The sequence below is a fragment of the Chiloscyllium punctatum genome, chromosome 6 (assembly GCF_047496795.1).
Source record: "Chiloscyllium punctatum isolate Juve2018m chromosome 6, sChiPun1.3, whole genome shotgun sequence".
NCBI lineage: Eukaryota > Metazoa > Chordata > Chondrichthyes > Orectolobiformes > Hemiscylliidae > Chiloscyllium > Chiloscyllium punctatum.
In genome coordinates this window covers 38,709,781-38,722,064 of record NC_092744.1, presented here as the reverse complement: position 1 = coordinate 38,722,064, position 12,284 = coordinate 38,709,781, and the positions used below count along the sequence as shown (strand labels likewise).

Sequence of the window (12,284 nt, the reverse complement as noted above, 5' to 3'; positions counted from 1 at the left end):
AGTACATTAACTAGTTATTATTGTACTGAGTACTTTTGGCAAGTTTTAAAATAACTTACTTTGGCTTTTTCAAAATCCAAGTCTTTGCCTATTGTTGTTAATAACCTACATAGGCATTCAAGTGATTCTTCATCATGATTCTTTAGCAGCTTCACTATACAGTCATGCATAATTGGTTCTGTTAACATTTTCAGTTTGAAAAGTTCACCAATGAATTTGATATTGCCTAGTGATCGACGTCTAGCTTTATCTCTTGCATCCTTTAGCTCTTCTTGGAGGCGGGCTTTCTCCTCTGACTGGAATGAGCAGAATTGCACACTATAAGTTTACATCAAAACCACATCCCTGCAACATTTAAATTCAGGAGTTAAAGATAAGAGATACTTCACCAACCAGGACAAATTATTACTAGGCAAGATTCTGATTGTTGCTGGGTACAATTTCATATGTATGAACAGTCAGTGCTTTCAGTGAGTTAAAGAAATGAGAAGTGAAACCAGACAATTTGATTCAAAATACATTAAAATATTCACAACATACACAGCAGCAAACACTTCTACAGGGAATTTATTTCTGAATTCAAGATTTACTGCTATCGATATTTTGTATTATGTTGGAGGAAAACACAATCAGTAAATTCAGCTTCAGCCTTGTTTTACGTAAATGTTGAACGAAACATTAGCTTCATGTCTGGCTGTGTACAATAGTGAAACTTTAAAATGAAAGACTGGACAACAAACAAATAAGGGGTATATTAATATGACAATAAATTGCTCCACAAAATAAATTAATGCTTTTGTGCACTCTAGTGAACAATACAACTTATTCCGCTTTAATGGTAGAAGTTATATAACACATGGTAATAGGTGCTTGTGCATGGCAATAGGATGGATTAGTACATACTGAATAAAGTGAATTCAAATTCTCAGCGAGAATGGAAAAAAAAAATTTACATTGCATGCCACACAAGTTTCTTTTTTCACTTCCCAAATAGGATTAAGAATGCCACAAAACACTGATGAACTTTCTGAAGCATAACAGCATTGGCATCAAGTTCCACATGATCATTCAAAATAGCCACATACCCTATCCATTAAGCTGTAGTATGCTTTGAATGCAAATGCCTTAATGAGGCGGCAGAGGAAGAAAAGGGATGCAAAGTGTACATTTTTCATCACAAAGATTTGTAGAAAAAGATGATTTCTGACTTCATGCAAATTCAAAAAAAATCAATTAACCTAGGAGAAATACCCAGTGATAAAAACTATAGGAAGTTAACTTGAGCAGCTTCAATGAATATGTAATTTGATTACACAGAAATGGCAATCTCAGTGCGCAATGTGACAATCTGTGCAATGGCTGATTAAAAATCAACCATTTTGTACTCAATTGTATTTCCTTTACTTGTCAAACGTTCCTGAAGACAGTATGATATTAACCCCAAACAGCCATAGGGAGAGGCTGAATAGGCTGGGGCTCGTTTTGCTGGAGCATCAGATGCTGAGGTTTATCACATCATGAGGGGCATGGATAGGGTGAACAAAATAAGGTATTTTCCCTAGGGTGGAGAAGTCCATACTAGAGGGCACAGGCTGAGGGTGAGGGGGGAAAAAAATTTAAGGGGCATAAGGGGCAACTTCTTCACACAAAGAAAGAGTGAACAGTGTATGGAATGAGCTGCCAGAGGAAGTGGTGGAGGCTGGTACAATTGCAACATTTAAAAAGGCATCTGGATGGGTATATGAATAGGAAGGGTTTGGAGGGATATGGGCCAGGTGCTGGCAAATTGTACTATATTAGGATAGGATATCAGGTTGGCATGGATGAGTTGGACCGAAGGGTCTGTTTCATTGCTGTACATCTCTATGACTCTACTGTTTGCATAGCAACATTTCCATATTGCAGTAATTTTGAAAGCAGCACAAAATCAATTCATGCACCACCAATCTGAACAACATTTGCATTTTGTTGTACTAAGGAGCCTTCTGCATTTTACTCGACTGGACACTTAAGTGAATTGTTCTCATGCCAATTACTTTTAAAAATAGCGTTGATCATAAGTTATTTGTAGATCAAAGGTGTTGGTAACGGTGCCAGAATTTTTTGCCCATTATCTGTTACTCTCAACTAGTTTGCGGCAACAACTCAGTGACTTGCTAGCTCATTTCAGCAGGCAGTTAAGGATGAACTATATTGTTGAATCTGAAATCATACAGGTCGTGCAGATTAAAGTATGCTTACTTCCCAAAATAACATAGATGAACCAATCAGGCTTTTAGAACAATTTGGAAGTTTCAGAGACACAAGTTTTTCTTAAAAAACACATCTGAATTACATCAGGCTGAACTGAAGCAGGTTTAATAGGTTATTTATAACATAATATAACCATTGCATTCGTGTATCTGATGTGTACAGAAAGGACTGAGTAATTTCACTCAATATTAGAAGAGATTTCCAACCCCAGTTCCAAGAGAAATGATGAGCTAACTGCTTGAAGTATTGCAGCTCATGTGGCACAGCTACACTTGGTGCAGAGAACGACCTCCAGCATCTAACCTAGCAAAAGTGAAGGAGCAGAGATACAGAAGAACCTCGATGAGTGGCTGAACTATGTTGTCCGTCATTCAATTATCCAAACGAAATACTCCCTGCTCGTGTCCTTCGGATAATCGAGGTTCCTCTATAGGCTCCAAGTCAGGATAGTGCATAGCTTGGAAAGGAACCTACGGATGGTTCTTAAGAACTTGCTGCCCTTTTCCTTCTAGATAGGAGAGACTGTGGTTGAGAAATGCTGCGCCAGAAACGTCTTGGTGAGTGATGCAGTGAATCTTGTAGATGGCAGACATTGAGGCCAGTGTACTAGTGGTGGAGGGAGTGAATGTTTAATGTGGTGGATGAGGCGCCAATCACATACACTGCTTTGTCCTGGACAGTGCAAGATCCAGCGAATTTAACAGTAATCCATCACAATCCTTGTACCTTGTAAAACACAGCTATTTTGCAGAGTCAGGAGGCAAATTACTCACTGGAGAAATCCAAACCTCAGACCAGTTCTTATAACCACGCGATTTGTGTGGCTGGTCAAGTTCAGTTTCTGATTAATGGTAACGTACAGGTTTTGGTCCTGGGGAACTTAATGAATGACAGAGAGATGAACAGACTCTATCCTGTTGCACATCATTGCCTGGCATTCAACTAGTTATAATCTAAATTGACTCAGATGAAAAGTGCAATGTATATTTGCCAAAGTTGCTGACAAAAAGATATGCAAGAAAATTAGCTCTCACGATGATAGGGGCATGGAAGGGACAGCAGATAGTAGACTCAGGTTAAATTTGTCCTACGTTTTGTGGACAAAGCACACTTAGGCACCTTTCCTCATTGACAGGTAGATGCAGTATTGTAGCTGCATTGGAACAACTGGGAAGAGGCGAGCCCAACTCTGGAGCACAAGTCTTCAGAACATTTTAAAAAGAAAAAAAAAGAGATTGTTCATGGAATGTGGGCTTTACTGTCTGGACCACCACTTATTCCAGTTTCTCTAATGGCTTGCCTCTACAATAACTGTTGAGTGATCACTTTTATTTGCACTATCATGTGCAGATACAGATGAGGTCAAGTATTTTACATCTTATTAGTTCCTTCAAAACCTGCTAGGCCCAGTCTAATAGCGACAGCCTTTAGGATTCAAGCAGCTGAGTCATCGTAACCAAGCCATTTGGTGACAGACACTGAAGTCCTCAACCCAGAGTACATTTTGTGGCCTTGCCACCCTTAGCACTTTATTTTGCTATTCAACGAGGAGAATGGATCCTGAGAACTCCCTGCCCAACTGGTTTCCAAATGAATACAACTGTGCCACCATCTCTGGTAGCTCCATTCTACCAGTTCCATTTATTTTTAAATTTTCTGTAGCGTAGTGATACAATTGAGTGACTCACTAAACTATTTCAAAGGGCATTTACCACACTACTGTGCACATGAAGACACATGCAGCACTGACCAGATTAGAACAGTGGATTTCCTTCCTTAAAAGGCAAAGAACCAAATGGATTTTTATGGCAATTACTGGTTTCATGGTGACCATCACTTGCCCTAGTATTTACGTTTACTCAATATTCCTATACAGGTAAATGAAAATGTTGCAAAAATGGAAAAAAAGCAAAGAACATCACACCAGAAGCTATACATGAATTCATCTCAATCTCATTCAATTCTACCCAAAATGTGCAATTTAGTTTAGATGATTTTAACAGATTACTAAATTACATACCATTACAGCAGCATCAATTTCCTTCTGTTTTTTATCTATTACTGCATCATCATCTTTGTCTTTTTCAAACTCCTTTTGACATCTGTTCAAAAGCAACTTCCGAAAATTCACTGTTGCTCCAGGTTTATCTGGTATTGGAACTTTAAGCTGTGGAAAATACAAAAGCAATAATTTAATCCTAAAGTAGACAGTGCATACAATCACATATGCATGACTTTTAATTCCAAGTACAACTTAGATTGCTTCATATAATGTAAATACACACATCCTATACAACATAGAGATTGCGATGCAATAGTGTATAAAAACATAAACCTCTGGTTTAACTGTATAATTGGAGGGACAGACATATATACCTATTAGCAAACTGAATTCAATTTGAAAGCAACCTTCTATAGTTCAGCATTCTTACCAGGTAGTTTTATAACTTTCTAGCCAAATGATGTTTATTAAAAATTAATCAAACATTTTGGAATACCTCAGATGGGAGGCATACCATACACCTAAAAACTCAAATGAGCAACATAGTAGTTCTCATTTATTGCACATATCTCAGTTAGACGTTAGTTTTTAAAATTCCCAATTACTGTTGGAATACTTCCAAAGTAGAAACAGGAGTTCAAGGCACTTACTGTTGTAAGACAGCGGCACATGTTGGCATAGGCAACGGAGAAGTTTGGTTCAGAAATAGCTTTTTCAAAGACCAGATCAATTACTCCCTTTAACCGCTCTTCATTGTCAATTGTCAAATCTGCCACCTGTTTCATCAACTGCTGGAACATCTGAGGGGTCAATTTGTTCAAAATACTGCGAACCTTTCGGAACAGCTCCTAAGCAAGAAATATAGAAGAGGAGTGAGTACACATACTGCATTTACATGTTTATAAATATGCATGCAATCACAGAAATAGGACTTGCAGTGTTTCAACCAATCAGTTGTAAAAACATTGATAAGCACTAATACAGAAATTATTACAAACAACATTGTGGAACATAGCACCAATTTTTCACACAGTATGATCCGAAAAGGTTGGCACTGAAATGAGGGTGAAGACAAAGAGTATACCACTGTAACCATCTCTGGTTGTACATTTTATTTATTCATGCAGCTATTTGTGGCTTAAAACAGACTTCAGAATAGCAGGACTCCAAATCATAATTTTGATTTTGCAATTTCCTGATGAGCAAAAGCCACATACATATTTTTCTTGTGGAATGCGAGTGAGTCAGAAGAAAAGGCAATTACTGGGAATCTTTGTACACAATCAGAACATAATTTGCAATCTCCTTAGCACAAATCATGCAAGAACTTCAATTTTGTTCAAATTACAAAAGCATACTCAAGAGAGAGCGCCTCAAATGATGGTCAATCGCAAAATGATTAATTCTAAAAATATATGCAATACAGTGTTAAAACAAACATTCAAAATTGGCATGAAATAAAGCTAAATAAAGTTCACTTTGCTCTGAAACATCAACAGTTTAGAAGCCAAAAGAATTGCTGGTGAGAATCAATTTATTATCTGAAGCATACGGACTCAAACTGACTCAAGGCATGCGTCTAATCCAACAATTTACAATAATCTCAAACTGTCAACAATGAAAAAAGGGGACTCTCCTTAAATCTTAAGGGATACTTAGTTATCCATTACATAGTACAGTTCATATCCAGTCACTCAAAGCCAACTACCATTAAAAACTTCTGCAAGGGACATTTCAATGCAGCTCAATTAGCTTCAATTGCGGCTAAACAAAAAAAAATCACGCTATGGATCAGGGATAACTAAGCTTAACCAAGCCATTAAAAGTAGTTTCTCTAACCAGACATATCCAAATCAATCACAAGCAGATAAACAGAAACAATGAAACAGACAGCCTAGAAATGGTTAAAAAAAACTAACACATGACCAAAAACAATACAGTTCTGGTTTTAAAAAAATACTTTGCAGAAACTGTTGGTCAAATAGTTTCCCCTTTCAATCTATATTCCAGGACACAGGCAAGATTTGCTTCAGGTTTAGTATTGAGGCTTGGTTTTGATTTACATAGCATATCACACTTTCAAAATAAGGTTCCTGATGCAAAACATATAAAACCAAACTGCATTTGAACACAATTTCCTTCAGTGTTTGGAAGTCACAATACAATTGATAAGACTACATAATTACTATACAAGACTCGCGAAGAGATGACAACAATCCATCAAATTAAGGAATGGCAGCAGTCAGTTCAGCCGAGCTATGGCTAGATCCAAGATAATTGACCAGTGAACAGCCCTAGCAGCCAAACACTAAGTATAGTGCTTTGGATTGTATGTTTGCACCTCCTCCACAAAACCAACTTATAACAAGTGGATAATTGGTCTAAAAAAAATATGGCTTACTTAACTTCGACAATATACATTTTAAAAACAAGCAGTAAAGCATCACTACTAAATGTTATGTAAGCATAAAGCAAAGCAACCGTCAGCAAGCTAAAAGGTATATTGAGATTTTTTTTTAAACATTGCACCCATTAATATAATACATTCATGTGGAGGCAATAAAATTACTATTAATTAATCTTCAACTAAATCACTGAATATTTCAAAAGAAGAAAGCATAATTCATATGTATTATCAAATGAGCAAAATTCAATTGGTTTGAACAGTCATCTCTATTTGATAATATCATCTAATAAGAAGTTAAAAAATAGAAGCCTTCCCTACCATTCAACAAGATCATGGTCAATGGCCCCAGACCTCAAGTCCTCTTCTGTGCCTACACAGCATAGCTTTTCGACTGATATTTCCAAAACCCATTTCCTCTTTATGTACTTGCACTAATCTGGTCTCCAAAACCCACTGCAGTAAGGAATTCCAGACATTCATGACCCCTCTTGCAGAAGTAATTCCTTTGCCTCTCACTATTAAATGAGTGTCTTCTTATTCTGTAACCCTGACCAGTTCAATACTCTTCCACCAGTGTAAACATCTACTTGTGAGTCCCTTCAGACTCTTGCAGGTTACACAGAAACATATGAAACAGAAGTAGACCATTCTATTCGAGGCTGGTCAGTCAACTCAGTACCCTGCTCCTACTTTCACCCCACCCATAAGAACAATATCCATCTCCTCCTCAGAAACATTCAATATTTTGGCCTCAACCACTTCCTGCATAACAGCATTCCACATATTCATCACTTGCTGGGTGAAGAAATGTCTGTTCAATCCTCAACCACTTCCTGCATAACAGCATTCCACATATTCATCACTTGCTGGGTGAAGAAATGTCTGTTCAATCATAAATGGCCCACCGCATATCCTCCGCCTGTGACCCCTCGTTCTGGACTTCCCGGTCATCAGACGTATCCCTCCTGTGTTTAATGTTAGGATTTTATAGGTTTCTATAAGACCCTCTTTCATTCTTCTAAACTCCAATGAACATAACCTTAACTGATCCAGTCTCTCTTAACATATCAGTCCTGCCATCCCAGGAATCAGTCAGGGAAATCTTCATTGAACCCTTTCTGTTGCTGGTTAGCTGAATGGTAAGTTTGCGATGCAACTTGATGCCAACAGTGTGGGTTTAAATCCTGCTCGGAGGTTACCATGAAAGAGCCTCCTTTTCAACCTCTCCTTTTGCCAGAGGCATGGCGACCCTCCAGTTAAACTACCACCAGTCATTTCTATCTCTCTAATGAGACTGCAGGACTAGTAAGACTGTTGCAACTTTATTTTCAAATGTCATGTCACTTGTAATAAAAGACAGAATTCCATCTGTCGTCTTAATGGCTTGCTACACCTGCAAATATTTTATGTTAGATACACAAAACTACCAAGATGTCCCTACACTGTACTTTTGCTTCTTTCTACAAAATTGTATAACTTTTCACTTTTCTATACTAAACCCCATTTGCCCATTCAGCCTAATTAAATCCTTCTACAATGTCAGATGCAGTCATCATAACATACTATTTTTGTACCAACAGACTTTTTAGATACATGACACACTGTTCCCTCCAAGTCATTAATTTAGATAGTAAATAATTCAGGTATTAGGACAGATCCTTCAGGCACTCCACAAGCTACATACTTCCAACCTGAAAATGACCCATGTACAATATTGGAGAGTTAACTTGTTCTGCTGAACTGCAGGAAATTGGATGTCCTGAGGTTCAGGTGGGATATCTCAACTTAGATAGATTGTAGGAAATTTACATTCTCATCTCCTATTATTCAAAGCCATTTACATTATCATCATCTCCTATTATTTACAGTTTCATCCCCTATTCAGAAATCAATAAAAACGCTGTAGTTCGAATTGGACTGTTCCCCTGTAGTTACGAAAAAATAATCCAATTCACATCTGACCATTAAGGGATGATTTGCATTATATTGTTGCTGGAGATGTGGTCACTGCATGGTGTCTTGAGTAGCATGTGACTGCGAGTGAGTGACTGAGGGTTGTCTTGTGAGAACTATCAACTATCATGTAAAGATTTTCTATAAAGGAAGGACCATTTCCTTTGTTCAGGGAGAGCTTCCCTGGACAAGCTTCGTAACCGTGGCAAAGAGTGCTCGGGGTTTCTCCCAAGTTTGTACTGTACTGTGCTTAATAAAATGTTGCTTGTTCACAGATGTTGGTGTGTTTACAGTTGCATCAAGAGCATAAAGAGCCTCAGGAAAAAAAATTAACACATTAATCCCAAATCTTCTTCCCAAGTGTTCCCCAACCCTCAGCCCATGCTCATACACCATCCAAAATACTATGAGCACTGTGTAATAATGGTATTTTATTGAATGCCTTGTGGAATTCATTGCCACAGAAGGCTGTGGAGGCCAGGTCATCGAGTATGTTTACGACAGAGATAAACAGGTTCTTGATTATCAAGGAGAGCAAGTGTTACAGGAAGAAAGCGGAAGAATGGGGTTGAGAAATTTATCAGCCATGACTGAATGGTGGAGCAGACTCAATGGGCTGAATGGCCTAATTTTTGCTCCTACATCTTATGATCTCCTTTTATCAACTTTTGACTGTTGCTTCCTTGAAGAATTCTTACAAATTTGTCAAGCATGATTTCCTTTCATAAAACCATGTTGATTCGGTTTGATTGCATAAAGTTTTGATAAATGCCTTATTTCTTCCTTCGTAATGGACTCTAGAATTTTCCCAATGAGGGGGGGGTTAGACCAACTATCTTTCGTTTCCTACTTCCCATCTGCCTCCTGTCTTGAATGGGAACATCACACTAATGGCTTATCCAATCCACTGGAACACACCTCAAACCCAGTTAAGTCTGGAATCTTTCAACAAATGCCTCCACCACCTCTATAGCGAATTCCTTTAAAAACCTTGGATGTAGGACTTCATGTCCTGGCAAGCTGTCCACCTTTAGTCTGTCAAATACTTTTTCCCTCATGATAGAGACTGTTACAAGATCTTTCCTTTGAGTTCTGTTATTTAGAATTTTATGGTGTCCCCCACTATGAAGTACAGCACAAAAAAAAAACTGGTTTAAATGACTGGCCATTTCCCTATTTCTGTTTATTAATTCCCCAATCGCATTGTCCAAAGATCCCAAACTTGGCTGAGATACACTCTTTATATATGCCTAGAAGCTCTTGCTGTTTGTTTTAGTATTTCTCACATTTTATTTTCCTCCTTTTTTATTAGCTTTTCAGTCATCCTCTGCTGGTTCCTAAAAAAAAAATCCAATCCTCTGGCTTGCTACTAGTTTTCACTGCTTTGCATGCCTTTGATTGAATGTTCTCCTCAACTGTATTTCTTAACCACAGATGGCTTTTCCTCCTCAAACATTCCCTATTGACTAGAATTTTTTTTTGGTTGAATGTAATGAAATTGCTTCTATTTTTGCCACAACTCATCCATTGACTGTCCCCTTAGTCTATTTTTCCAGCTAGCTTTAGATAACCCTTCATATTTTCGTAATTTCAGCTTTTTTTCAGTTGAGGGCATTGGTTGGAGACCATAGAATTTCAAATTCTGTTTATTCTGTTCAAATTCTATGTTGTGATCACTACCTTCTAGAGAATCCTTAACTATAGGATGTCTTATGAAGACACTCTTTATATATCAAATCTAAAATAGCCTGCTTCTGTGTAACTGGTGCAATGTACTGCTCTAACAAACAATCCTCGATGCATTCTACAAATTCATCTTCCTAATTACCCTTGCCCATCTGATCTGTCCAGTTAATAGGCAGATTAAGGTGACCTACTATAACTTTAGTGCCCTTCTTACACACCTCCATTGTTTCCTGGTTTACACTTTGCCCTGCAGCAATGCAACTCTTTGGGGGCATATAGACAATAGCCAATACCACGTTGCTATTCCTAGTTTTCATCCAAACTCAATCTACAGCATGATCAACTGCAACTATACAGTTTTCTCAACAATGCACCAATATCTTCCTTTTTTAACAAAGCTATTTTTGTTGATTCTTCCAAAAGGTCTCAAACCCTTGAGTATAGAGTTCCCAATCTTGGGCATCTTGTATCAGCTATCAAGTCAGTCATTTATTCTGAATTGTCCGTCAACTCACCTATCCTTTATTTGAATCCATGCCGCACTTGAAAACAGCCATATGCTTCAATTAATTTCACTGCTGTTATTTAGTTCTTGCTATTAATTTCTGCTGCACTCTTCTGCATGTTTCCACCTCTTTCCATTCAACTTTGATTATTGCTCACCTTTCCACTACTCTGCATCTCTGTTCCCTTGCTTAATTTTGATTTTTAAAAATATATTTCCCTTTAACTGAACCTCCCTCTCTAATTAATTAAAAGTTCCATCCACAACCTTTGATACATGATTCACCATGACACTGGCCCCAGCATTGTTAAAATGAGGGCTTCCTCAGTCGGACCTCTCTCATCCCCAATAGTACAAACGCCCCATCAGTCAGAACCCATTTCTCACATAATCTTTGGTTAAGACAGTTACGTCACTGCTTTTACGCTAATTTGCATGTGGCTCAGGTAGTAATCCAGAGATTACTATGGTTTTGCTGTTTAATTTAGGCTGAGCTGCTCATAATGCCTCAGCAGAACCTCTTTCCTAGTGCTATCTATATTGTTGATACCTACATGAACCACAACTAGATTCTTCCCTTCCCACTCCAATTTGCTCTCCAACCCAGAAGAGATGACTGAACCTTAGCACCAGGTAGACAACAGAGCCTTCAGGACTCCGACTTGATACACAAAACAGCATCTGTTTGTCCCCGTTATCCCCACTATTCCTACATTTCTTATTTCTCTGGCCAACTAATGGTGCTCTTGAACATGGCCCTATGATCAGTTTGCTCTCCTCCCTATAGTTTGTGCTCTCAGCTCAATTTAAACCACTTGCCAAACTAAAAAAAAGACAGAAGAAATACCTATCAATCACTTGTTTTCCTGTGATATCACACTTTGGCTTTCGAACAGTAGTAATAGACGGAATTGGCTCTTAGATGCTGTATATATATCCCCTGCCAGGACTACCCATTTCAAGCAGGCACTCCACTTTTGTTTTTAAAATGAAGCTGCTGTTGCTTCTCTCTCCCAATGCCTTGAAAAGCTGCCACTCTGTTCCAGATACACAAGGTCTTCCTCTCTTCCATATCTTTAGATGCCGGTTACGCTCCTCCTCTCGCCTACTCCAAATCGTCCTGTTTATTATCAGATGCTGCTCCAAACATTTGGCCAGCCTTTTATTCCCATTTTGTTCAAACATTTAGGTCATTTCACCTCCATGGTTCATTAAGATGGGATGTTCTGAATTTTCCCTTCAAGAGGAATGTGCCCACTTTGTACTTGTGCTATATCACGTCGCTGAAAGCCCTCCTTTATTCATTACTTTTTTCCCTGCAATCACAGTTTCAATCAACTTGTGCTAGGTATTTTCTTCAAAAATGAAACACCGATCTCAGCTACAAGATCATTCGTAACTTTTACATATTCTGATTTAGTTCCAAAAATTTCTTTACACTGGATTATGGGAGTGTCACTTAACTTGCCTACTTAATT

General features: G+C 38.1%; 1 protein-coding gene across 12 annotated transcripts in view; it reads right to left on the bottom strand.

The window, feature by feature from the left end:
* Positions 1-12,284, bottom strand: part of LOC140478888 (eukaryotic translation initiation factor 4 gamma 1-like) — a 143,234-nt gene that overhangs the window by 29,848 nt on the left and 101,102 nt on the right. For all 12 annotated transcript variants that reach the window (XM_072572470.1, XM_072572474.1, XM_072572472.1 and 9 more), the window contains 3 exons: positions 4,906-5,103; positions 4,274-4,420; positions 60-296 (listed from right to left, as the gene is read on the bottom strand). In XM_072572470.1, the coding sequence (XP_072428571.1) occupies positions 60-296; positions 4,274-4,420; positions 4,906-5,103 (582 nt within the window). The remainder of the gene's footprint in view (positions 1-59; positions 297-4,273; positions 4,421-4,905; positions 5,104-12,284) is intronic.